At 41.6% G+C, this 12,298-nt stretch overlaps 1 protein-coding gene across 1 annotated transcript; it reads right to left on the reverse strand.

The window, feature by feature from the left end:
- Window positions 1-5,115: 5,115 nt before the first annotated feature.
- On the reverse strand, window positions 5,116-6,656 carry LOC128715034 (probable cytochrome P450 6a13). The gene is made up of 2 exons (XM_053809918.1): window positions 5,591-6,656; window positions 5,116-5,531 (listed from the first exon to the last, which is right to left on the reverse strand). Exons 1-2 carry the CDS (start codon window positions 6,654-6,656, stop codon window positions 5,116-5,118), a joined length of 1,482 nt encoding a protein of 493 aa, XP_053665893.1.
- Between the last annotated feature and the right edge of the window lie 5,642 nt (window positions 6,657-12,298).

The raw sequence follows: 12,298 nt of genomic DNA on the forward strand, positions 1-12,298 counted from the left end.
GGTGGCTCTTTGTTTACCCCAACAACTCCGGGTTGTTCAAAAAGGCTCCGATTGTTCCATACAACTTGGATTCATCCGAATACTCCATTCTGTTGGTATCTCCTATGATTACTCTGGACTGTTCGGGAAGACTCCAAACTACTCTTGATAGCTACGGACTAAGCCGATAATTTGGGAATACTCGTAAATAGTTCGGAAACATGATTGCTCGAAATGATTCCTATTATTCCACACAACTTCGTTCTACTTGGATTTTTCCGAATAGTCCATTCTGCTGGTAACACCTATGATTACTCCGGACTGTTTGGGAATACTCCAAACTACTTCAAATTTCTACGGACTTAGCCGATAACTCGGGATTGTAAGGAACGGCTCAGATGACTCAAAGGTTTCGAGTTATTCTGATTACTCCATGTTGCAATAACCTTCTTTGATAACTGCGGACTGCTCCAGATTACTCTAGACTTACTAGATTAGAAGGGTACTCCAGAAAACTACGATTGCTCTGGAGTATTATTGACTACTGGAGCCTGGACTGGTGTCTGAAGATTTGGAACTTGTTTCTGGAGCAGGTCCCTGTCATGTGTGACGACAACAATGTCCTTACAGACATCGTTACCTTAATTTCATAGTGGTTAACCACCGAAGTTGTTTAAATAAATTAAAACTTTAAAAAGAACCATTGTTTGTAGCTCGATCCAATTGGTAATAAGTCAATTAACAGGCCGTAGTCGATACGATGTCGTAAATTTCATTCAACGCTTTGCCGCCTTCGGAAGGCGAATCCTAAAACACACTCACACCCAATTCCCACCTATCTGTCGTAGCTCGTGCTCAGCCTCTATCCGCTTAATTTGTGCCCCACAGCGGTTGGCAATAAATCCAATTGGCAAACAGTCGTTCGTTTCTGCCATGGTGGATCGGTTACCATCCAGCTGTGGTCTCGAGCATCTTCCGCCCGGACCGATCTGAACAGTGCACCCATCGACTGGCAAGTCGATGGGCAAAACAATAAGACAGTTTTGCGGTTGGGAAAGTGTTTGGTGCGAGATAGGGAAATTTTGGTGCGAAAATTTGGTGATGGATTGAAAAACGAATTGACCGGTTCCGTACGGACGCAGGACGGACCCCGGGCGAGATGTATTGTTATGCAACTTTTGTATTGTGTGTCTCGGTGAAACTGTTGTGAATGTGCCCGGACGGTGCAGTCGGTTGGTCAACTGTGGTTGTCGTTTTATAGGCGAAAGATTTAAGAATGAATTAGTAGTTTACGAAAACTGTTTATTGTTACAATAGAAGAATAGTTAATATACTTTTATTGACAAAAAATTTTGTGCATTTAGGACATACTTTCGTATCATTCTCGAAGTAATTATTTGAAAAACTGCTCAGAACAATCCATACCAAAACCACTCTCTTCGAGTTTATTTGTTTGATGTTTTGGGCCAACCATATCTGCCTAAGCCACTGCCCAACCACCAATGAAATGGTAAACTTTTCTACACCAATGTGATTCCTTCCTCTGGGGGTTTCCCTATTGAAATGTAAATCCCCACAGTAGAAAGTAAGGATGTGATACTTTCGGCAACCGGTCGACGAGCTCCATTGTGCTGCTGGAATTGGTGCAGCCTCAATCAGAGTGTTGTCCCCGCAGAGTTTTACCTCTTTCGAAGGATTTATTTTCTCTACCCAGCGAACGCCGGAACGGGGTGTGGTTGAGTGTTGTGCAGTACCGAGGTGGACAAGTGATATAAATTAAATTTCCCAAACAATAAATTGTGAAATTTTCAATTAGAATTCGTGCTCAAGCAAGCGAACGGATGAGCAGCTGCGTCCGGCACATAATGCTAGCGTACGAGTGTGTGTGTATGTATGCTCCTTATCTCGAAGTAATTTGGTCGACCATCTCAAAAGTTCTTTTGGTATGGTTGCAGTTTTTCCATTGCTACAATGTGTCGATTGTTGGGCAAGTGTGTTTTTTCGTTTTGAAGTAAGAAGTGAAACAACTAAACAGGTCGCAAAATGCTAACGAGAATTTAAAAAATAAACAGTGATGCATGTAGCAAGGGAAAAATGGAATGAGGACTAGAATATTGACATGTCATTTATTAAAATTTTAAATGGACGACGGTAAAAGAATTTGACATGAAAAAGTTAAGGTTGACATATCGACTGGAAGTTTGTTGTGGTATACTACTTCCTGTTATTTACATGTTAAAATTAAATTCGTCAGTAACATCATTTTCAACCATAATTTAATAACTTCATTCCAAACGACAAATTAATCAGTGGACTGTGTGGTTTACTAAAATTAATGTCAAATTTGAAAGTAAAATGCAGCCCAACCATTGGTACTCCGCTGGGTTCCAGATGGTGCGACAAGTCATTATCCACAAAGTCCACAAAGTAGCACCTAATTATATCACGGGTTTCTTCCAAAAGCCTTACCCAAAATTATGCGGAAAGCAAAAAAAAAGTACAATGCTGTGTGTTCGTGAATCGAACAGGAAAATTTGTACCCAAATGGCCAACGCGACACAGTACTTTAATACCAGCGAGCGCGAAAACGCGACATTTGTTCGGCTGCAGCTGCGACACAACTGACCACAGTCCATTTATTACGGGTGTTATTTAATTTGCGGCAATTAATCAAATGTCACCATTGCTGGGACATGAAATTTTGAGCTGTTGAAAGTTCCCATATTTCAGAATGTGTATATATATTCTATTTGATTTTGTAATTTGTAGCAAATAGGAGGGAATGTTTGATACTTTGGAAAAGACTAAATCTGTTTTTATAAATCTTTGAAAGCGCTCATAACGCCTAAAAGTATGCAACAAATATTTTGGTGGTTGTTTGTTGTTTAAAATTTACTAGATTTATTTAGAGGAAATTTAATGAATGATAAAGTTGAATTTACAACATAAACTAATGAGAACTTGAAACCTTTTTAAAAGACGTTGGAGGTTTTTTTAAACCTTAAAAGAATGAAATATTGTAAATGTCCACGACAGAGCCTACAACAACAACACAACGATTTAATTTTCATGAAACGAAACAATTCGATTCGGTGAGACAATTGAGATAGCAGTGAAACTTTATACTAATCTAAGTTTCCTGCAAAATGTTACACATCTTCACAGCTTCGATGGGTGTACGCAGAGACACAGAACTCGAAAACGGTTCAATCAAACTTTAACTCTCAGCCACAACATTGCATACTTTGCGGGGCGATGCTCATTGTAAGGAACACATTCGCGGTTTACTGAACGAACCTTTCTTTTCGGTCCGTGTGTTTGGGGTGTATACCCCTTTTGGGTGGTGTTGTATTTGATTGTGTTTTTGCAAGGGTTTCCTGCTTTTGTTGCTTATCCAAACTGCAAGAAGGAGTTTTTAAATTTATTTTTATTCTATCCGAACTGACATGTTAGGTACACCACAGTCACAAAGTCTAACGTCCTCAAACTTCTCGGTTTTGTGTCGGGCGAAGGTTGAGATGCTGCTGGTGCAGTTTGAATTTTGATTACAAAATGAAACAAGTGTAAAGAGCAGCGTGGGCAGAGGAGCACAGAGATACGCAAGAACAAGAAAGCGATTATTTTGAGTACCCATTGGTCTTATGATGTCCTCGATATGAAGCCGTAGCTAGCATACCCAACGGCATTGATCATAGGTTTAAGTCGCTATGATTTTTTGTGTTTGTACACTCAACTTCTTGGTTGACTTACCGGTCCCAGAGTATGATAAAAAAAAAATATCACACGTATGCTGTGGCCACAACTGCCACAACTTTCGTGCGACACTGTCAGTGAAACAACTTGACACCAACCAATTTCACGCGAATGTCCTTTTGCCGGGGCACTATGATTAGAGTCGGGTAAGGACTCGGCCGCAGTAGGGAAGGTGAGATAATGCTTTACCTAGGTGGACAAGGCGCTCTATCACACCGTCCCGAGGCGCTGTGCTCAGACTACACCAACTCGGAAGCCTATTATCGTTGGTTCCACATGTCCACAGTGGTTGTACCGGCACTACGGAAACAGCAACAGGAGCGCTATGAAATATCAAACCGTCCCTAGGGGGGGTAGGTGGGAAAAAAATTGGAAGTCCCCCTCCTACCGACGCGTGACAATGTGTCCTTTTTTGTGGGTGTTGTTAGGGTTTAAAAAAAAAACTTTAACATACTTTTTCCCAACTCACTATCATCCCGTTCGGTGGCGATCACAAATTGGACGACCGTCACAGTTCGTGTTTCTTTTTGTCCAACAGTTCCGCGTGCACTGCTCCGGCACCATGCTGTCTGAGGTTTTGCTGCCAAACCATCCCAAAAAAGGACGTTTTTTTGTGCTTTGCTTTGCTTTCTGCTTGAACTTGTTATCCTATCCGCTTGCAGCACTACGGGCACGGTGGACACACTTTTATTTGTGTCTCGATTGGTGGCGCTTATATTTTATTGGAACGCTTGTTACATCTCGGGACGATACTTTGACCGGTGTACCGGGTTTTGCAAAATTTATATCGTTTAGTTCCGTAAATAAATCATGTCATTTTGCATTTTGATAAATCCGTTTCGCTTTGTTGTGGGGTGTTCTTTTTTGTATGTGCTGGCGCTGGGTTTTGTACAGGAAATGATCAGCGTGAAGGATGCTTATTGAGTACGGTGAATTGTAGGTATTGTGGTAGACGGTAAACAAGTGATGCTGAAATAAATATATTTTAGTTAAAATTGAACAATTTTACCAAACACCTGAGAGCAAACAATTATAATTAGAAGAATTAGCAATTGAAATTAAGCTACTTTGAGACTGTAAGCTACTGATATATCATCGTTTAATGAACCAAAATATTCTTCCTTTAATTCAGTGAGTGAAGGATGTATTTTTCTAAGCAAATAGCATCTATATTTATGCATTGCATCAGAGAATTTAAGTAATCTTTCGACTTCTCCGATATTGAAGAACTTTCAAAGTTGATGATATAATTTCTCTGACATTTTGTAAGTTGCTGTTACTTGTTATGAGAGTAAAGAGGAGTTAATGACGTACATGATGTTCTTTACTTTTTACTTAACCTTTAACTAATAATATAACTAATAATATTTAGACGGTACAACCCTACAAAGGCTCAACCTGCAAGAACACCTCATCCTGCGATTGCAGCAAAATCGCATCCTTTGCATACACGATCGGTATCTGTGTCCGGGGACCCGGTCGTAACCGGAAGTTAGCCAATATAGTCGCCAACCCAATGCGGGACTGCATCACACCCAGCCGCTGTCCGATGCAAACTCGCGGTCCCTCGCCAAATGGCAAAAAGGTGCTAAAGTGCCGCTCGGCAATCCGTTCCGGTGCGAACCGGTCCGGATCGAACCGGTCCGGTTCGGGATAGTATCGTTCGTCGCGCTGTATGCCGTACACGGGTATATGAATCTTCATCCTTGGCGGTATGACGAGATCACTGCCAGGGATTTTGTACGCTTTGCAGGATAGGCGCGGTAGCAAAGGCAGGGGAGGATATTTCCTGAGCGTTTCTGCAAGAATAATTGGAAATAATTAAGGAGTACTAGAAAACGAGGTAGCTTGAACTCACCATTGATGCAACGGTCTAGGTAGTCCATGTCGGATAATGCTTCGTACGTTAAACCGCCATGTTTTTGCAGTGCATCCTGCACACACACGCGGGCCCGTTCCTGGCACGCCTCATTAAGCGCCAACTCGTACAGACAGAAGGTCACGTTCGAGGAAGACGTTTCGTACCCGGCCAGGAAGAATCCGAACGCTTGCGCCATTAGCTCGTTCATCGTGAGTGCGGCACCGTTCGAGCCGGCCCTCAGCTCCAGCATCATATCGATCAAATCGTTACGCTTGGTGGCACTGTTCTCACGCATCGCCACCGTACGCTCGACCAACCCGGTGAAGAACTCAATCACCTCATCGTGGTTCACCTTCAGCCCAAACACATGCCCTAGCGCGGGATACAATCTCAGCAAATTATTGACCACCTGCGAGTGTCGCGGACTGTGAAACACCAGCTGGCCGGCACGTCGGAACGCACTGTCCGGGTCGTGAAAGCTGTTACACTCAATGCCGAACGCACACCCACCAATGTTGTCGATCATCATGCGCGCACAGCAATCCTTCACATCGACCTCACCCGAGCTGCCCACTGCCGTGCGAAGGAAGTGGGTGAAATTTTTCGACACTTCCATCAGAATCGGAAACATTCCCCTCATCCGTCCGGAGGTGAAGGTGGGCGATAGCTTCGACCGTATGTCCTTCCACTTGGAACCCTCGAGACAGAACAGATGGCAGGAGAGTGCATCCACCCGCTCGTTGTGGTAGACGCCATGGTCCGGGAAGTAGGCAAAGTCTTTGATCAGCATGGTTTTGATCAGATCCAGATCGGTAATCATGATGGTTGGTTGCAGCATGATCGACAGTCCGTAGAAGCGTTCCTTGGGGTCCATCTGCCGGTACAGTTCGATGGACACGTCTGCCACCGACTTGTGCCGAAGTCCTGCAAAATTGCCGAGCGGAAACGAGCTCGGAAGCGTCGGTACATTCCGGTTCCTCCAGTAGTAGTACCGTTGCCTAATGAGATGCACAACTAAATAAAGCACACCACAGAAAAGTAGTAAACCGACCGGCAGTGCCATTGCAACGTTTTTGACGCGGGAGCTCACTAACGTTGTTGCAGTGCTGAAGTGTAACGATGTACTGGCCGTTGCGATTCGTTGCATTTCATCGCGATCGTCAGCTGGAACCGGTTATTTGTACCGAGACGCGTTAGATTAGACTAGGTCAGTGGGCTGGTTGCAGAACGTTTATGATGGACGTGCGACCAGATAAGTAGATCGCGCGTCTGGAGGAAGCTAGCCAAGTTGGGGAACGGACTGTACACAAAGCTTTGCTGTTGTCGTTGCCAAGGCGCAACAATTTGCCGCGATCAGATAATCAGGTGGAATGAATAATAAACCCTTTTTTTGGATTTTTATATCGCCCGAATGTTTTATGGTGGCAAACAAAACATGAGATTACCTTATCAACGGATTGCATTTCTTAAACGATGCATTGTTCCTAATGTTGTCATGGGCGAATAATTGTGCTCATAAAAGGTGGTGAAAGAAAGTAATTTAATTGTATAAAATAGAAATTGTTTGCAATCTTTGCATTATTAATCGAGTCATTGTATCATGAAATTATGTTACATATTGGTGTCACATTTGTCCATATCGATAAATTTAGCCTGATAAAGGCGCAGTGCGATCAATTATTGATGAAATAACATAAATAATCAACCAAACGCACCCAGAACATGCTACAATCAGCTAGTGGGATGTAATGCACATAATCATTGCAATGTGGATGCATCATTTCAGCTGAAAGTAATGTGCTTAAAGCAAACACACAAAGCGGGATTGTGTGCTTTTATTTTAGCTCTTTTTACACCCTTACAAATCTTGCATGATAAAAAAAAAAACATCGGGATTCATTCTGAGGAATGGTAGGACCGAAATAAAAAATGAAACCCACAGCCACAACCGTCAATGCCGGCGGCCGGGTTGGTGGCTGGTGGGACATACGGCATAAAAATGATTGCCACAATTGTTACCAATCATTAAACATTTTACGGTTCATTTACGATCCCATGCTCTGGGTGCCGGTTGAGGTTGTATTGAAATAAATTGTGCTTTAATTGGTTGTGTAGCGTCTCGCATTGTTTTATGAACAAACTCTTTGAATAATTAAATAAATAGCAAAATTTGATGAAAGTGTGCAAATCTTACAAACTTTGTTTAGTTTATTGAGAGTGCAAAATTACTCATCACACAAACAACAATTGAAATTTTCCATTTGCACACACAAAATATGTGCACCCGGTGGCTATAAAATACCCAAAGTGTTTTCCCATAAAAACAAACGCACACACCGCGTGTAGGCGGAAAACCCCACGAAAGAAGCTTAACGCGAGAAGAACGGTCTCACACCTGATTGAACATTAATGCGCTGGAAGCTGATTAAAATGTGGCTTTGGCTCAGAAAATGGCCGGGTGCCGGGGGGATGGGGTGGTACAAAGTGCAAATTTACCATCCGCAGCAATGGTCGCTCTCCCCGCGAGCAAAGTGAGGCTACTCGAGCGTAAGTTAATCCTTCAATTTCGATCGCCTTTTGCCCCGTTTGGAAGCTCATTAAATTGGTTGCGTGTAAATTGCGTTCCACAATATCCGGTGTTACGTTGCGCTTGTTTTTGTTTTGTTTTTGAAGTGAACGCGAACAAGTCTGGGCCCCGTTAAAAAGGGGATGCACTTTTCGCATCTTTAAACCCGTTACCGGGTGACATCTCATCACCAATTGGTACGCGAATGGTCAGTGCGTATCATAAACCCGGGGAGGGATGAAAAAATAATCATAATTGATTTATATCAATGGCGTATCGTTGTGCGATGCCTTTTGTGCTATCGTTAAGCTTGAATTGCACCCTCGGAAGGGTGAATACGTTTTAGCGGATGATGCCATAAATTTAATGCACTGTACAATAATGACACCGTCCAGATTGTCGATTAAAAACGAACGATGCCCATGGTATGTTGATGTTATATATTTATTCTTTGGTTTGTTTTTGTTGTTCCGACTGCACGTACCAAAATGAAACGAATTAATTCGGGCCCATTACACGTCAACGGTGTCGGTGCCGGCAGGTGCACTGCGATTGATGCACGTCCGACGAGCTGCTGGATCCGGATCGTTTCTCCAGTGGCATCATTTTTCCTTACGATGGACACTCCATCAAAACGCGTGATTGAATGGCTGCGATGGATATGTGGGATTTTATCTATGAAGAATGCAAAGCTGCATATATTGCTACGGGGAATAAAGATTTATGATCGTGGCAATAGCCGCAGGGCTTTGGGGAATGAAATTACGTATAGCTTTACTTTGGGAGATGGAAAGATTCAGATTGTTGTTTTGGTATGTGTTTGGACGTGATGTGTCAAACTATTAATTCTACCGATCATAGCAGTCGCTTTTCTGCTATGATCTGCAATGGAGTAAACAAATATGGGAGTAATTTTATGTATCGATATTGTGACAATTGATGCTCTATTTTTGTCAGGATGATCTTCTTGAATTACAAAAGTGAATATTTGGCCACTATGTGCGGCCAACAGTTGTGGACCTTGGTAAATCACAGTCTGAAGGAACGTGGTACGAATAATATGACTGATTAGGAAGTGTATCGTAGAATATGATTGATGAAGAAGAGTTATTATAAGAGTTATTTTGAAAACAACTTAAAGCAGTACGATATATAGACATCAATTGCGATTGACATTAAAGTTGATTCCATATCGCACAAAAATGGACTTGCAGAACAATTTTCATGATAAGGATATCTAAAACAATCTTGACAGAAGCTGAACTTAACTAAGCGTGTTAGAGTAGATACGGACGTTGGCTACTGATTAATTGCTCTAGCGCCATCTATACTAAAACGGTGGAAACTTAAACCGGTTAAGCGGATATCATTTCCAATATGTACTCCTTCTATTCGCGCATTCTACGTTTAAAAGTTTGGTTTGTTTCAAACTCTTCAGAACTTATTGCTTGTGTAAATAAGTATATTAAAACCTACGTTTTAGTTTTACGAGTGTAGTGTTTTAATAATTTTAATGTGTATTCTTTAACTCGCCTACTGACAATTTTAACCCATCTTTAGTTTGCTTTGCTTATAATGTTCTTTCTAACAAACATCAACAAATGCGCTTCCATCCGAGCGATAGTCTGTGTGTTCGTAAATCAGAATTTAATTAAATGGAAATCGTGAAGTGGAAACCGGCACTGTGAGCATTTTGGAGTAAAGTTTTATGTCCCACACTTCCTCAAGAATCTTGATAAATTTTTACCCTCATTTCCACTGCGTTCTCGGTGTTCTTGATGCCGTCCAACATTCCCGAAACCTTTGGCGGTTGAAAATCTATTAGCCACTGCCTTCGATCGCCTGGGATATTCTCCAAAAAAAGGAAAGGAAACGATGGTCTTAGATGAAGGTGAAACGATTATTGCCACAAACAGTAGCCCAGTGCTAGCACAGCGTATGCAAAACGAAAAGATGTTTGCAGCCTAGACGTTAAAGCAAACGAGCAACTCGCACCGGCGGACGGGCGCGTAACGGGGAGAGTGAATCGTACTAAGGGTGGGAAATTAAAAATCAAGTGTTCGAATCCAATTAATTTCGGTTGGTAAACGGGATAACGGTGAGCATCCGGCAGGACCAGCGGGCGAAACAGAGCAGAGGCTTCGAAATTGTGCAATAGTTTCACAATTTGCATCGATTCTCGTTGCTGTTAATGGTGCTGCTGCCCGTTAGAACCGTTACGGTCGAAATGGTCGCGCGAGAAGCGAGATTTGCAAACGAAAACAAGGAAGAAAGGATATAAGTTTTCGAACAGAAGCTTAAATTGGACTGTGCCGACTGTGGGGCCGGTCGAGTTTTGCGAGAAAGCATTAAAACGGCAATCGGAAGTGGCGTAAATTACGCGCCGTACTAGGAACGTGCCAATTGGCCATGTTTTGCAGCGTCAAGGATGAAATTTTAACGAGAAACTATTTTTGTGATGATCAAGCGTACCCTATCTAAAAGAAGGAATTGTTTTTTGTAGCATTACTTTCAGTTTATATTTTCAAAATACCATTTATATTTAATTTGCTATCCGTTTAATGTAGAAATACTCTTATTTAACGTGCTAAGATTGGACAGAGTGCGAAAATATATTTAAAGTACTTGCAAAGCACACTTTAACATTCACTAAACACTCTCGCCATCACTCAGCCACCCCATGGCCATGGAACCTAACAATATAATGAATTTAAATCTGCATAATAATTACTATGGAAATCGTATTAAAACGGCATTTAGTCAAACTCTTCCCTAAGGGTACGCACCGGGGAAGCAATCATTCGTGAAAAAAAGCGGTTGCCACCAAAAAAAAAAAAAAACGGGAGTTCTATTTTCCGCCGCTTTCTACCGGAAGTGACCAATGGACAGTCAGCCATCATCCGTGCGGAAGGAGCAAAAAGAGCAAATTGTGAAAAGAAACATCCTTCGGGGGTTATGCACGGGACAACGACAATAGACAGGACAGTCTATCAGTTCATCACAACATCGTTGTCCGTGAGTACCAGTTTCAACGTCAACGGTTGGTATCGTGCTACTCGTGGTATTAGCGTACGGAGGATGACCAGATGACCATCAGTAGGTCGTGTCTCGTAATCTACTTAAGCCATGAAAATAGAGCCATTGTATGTGCGTAATATGCGCCAAGGTAAAAAAGTGACTGGGGATTTGTTGGAAAATTTCTTGCTTCGACTGCATTGTTGCTGTTTTGACTGCAACTTTCGTTACTTTCCAATAGGTATCTTGGTATTGTTTGCAAAAATAAAAAGTTCAATGAATGATAATGATAATGATTGATGATTATTAATTCATGCATGACTCTATATTTTTTGAGCCAACACACGCTCAGAAATTGGAAATATTTACGAGCATACTCGTCACAAAAATATATATATTGAACGTATTTTCATAATAATCTATTCTGATTACAGGGTTCGTGAAATTAAAAATGAACCACAAGGCTTCAAAAACCTGTGTTGACTGAACAACAGTTTTGTAAAAAAAAACGTGAAAATTTAAAAATGTTGAGAAAACAATACCAATGTGCTAATAGTGATAATTGATGAATGATTTTCAAGGAAAAGCTCTCCTGAAGAGTAAGTAAATTGTGAGTATTTGATATACTTTTGAATGCAAACGGTTCAGTTTTTCGGGAAATCCCTGAGATCAACTGAAAACATGTTGTTGCGAGTAGAACGCCCGAAGAATTTCTAAAAAAATCGCAGCACAGCTTACATTAAGGACAATATAATGGTCATGTGCCTCGATGTACGGTCTAGTATACCGCAGGTCCTATATCGGATCCCATGTGATCCGATATTCCAAACCATGAACTTCAGTACCAACAGATCTGAACAGTATCAGAAAGAAAAGGCCAGAAATTTTCATCCTTAAGACCTCTTGAGATTGTAACGCCCAGCAAATGATTTAAGGAACTCGAGCGAGATATGTTTATGTAATTCCTCTTCTGTTTTAGGAGAAATTGAAGTAAAATTGTGTTTTATTACGCAAAGCATAAGAGTTGAAATAAGCAAGCCATTTATATTGAGCTGCATTTGTTTTAAACTCGATTTAAAAATTCTTTATACACACAGCCAGGTGAGTCTGGCTATACTCTGCAG

Source organism: Anopheles marshallii, chromosome 2 (assembly GCF_943734725.1).
Source record: "Anopheles marshallii chromosome 2, idAnoMarsDA_429_01, whole genome shotgun sequence".
Classification (NCBI taxonomy): Eukaryota; Metazoa; Arthropoda; class Insecta; order Diptera; family Culicidae; genus Anopheles; species Anopheles marshallii.

Bases quoted from the DNA above. Each gene is read 5' to 3' on its own strand.
- LOC128715034 (XM_053809918.1), bottom strand. From the start codon at position 6,656: ATGGCACTGCCGGTCGGTTTACTACTTTTCTGTGGTGTGCTTTATTTA. The intron at 5,532-5,590 runs GTGAGTTCAAGC...TTATTCTTGCAG, and splicing joins CCTAGACCGTTGCATCAATG to AAACGCTCAGGAAATATCCT.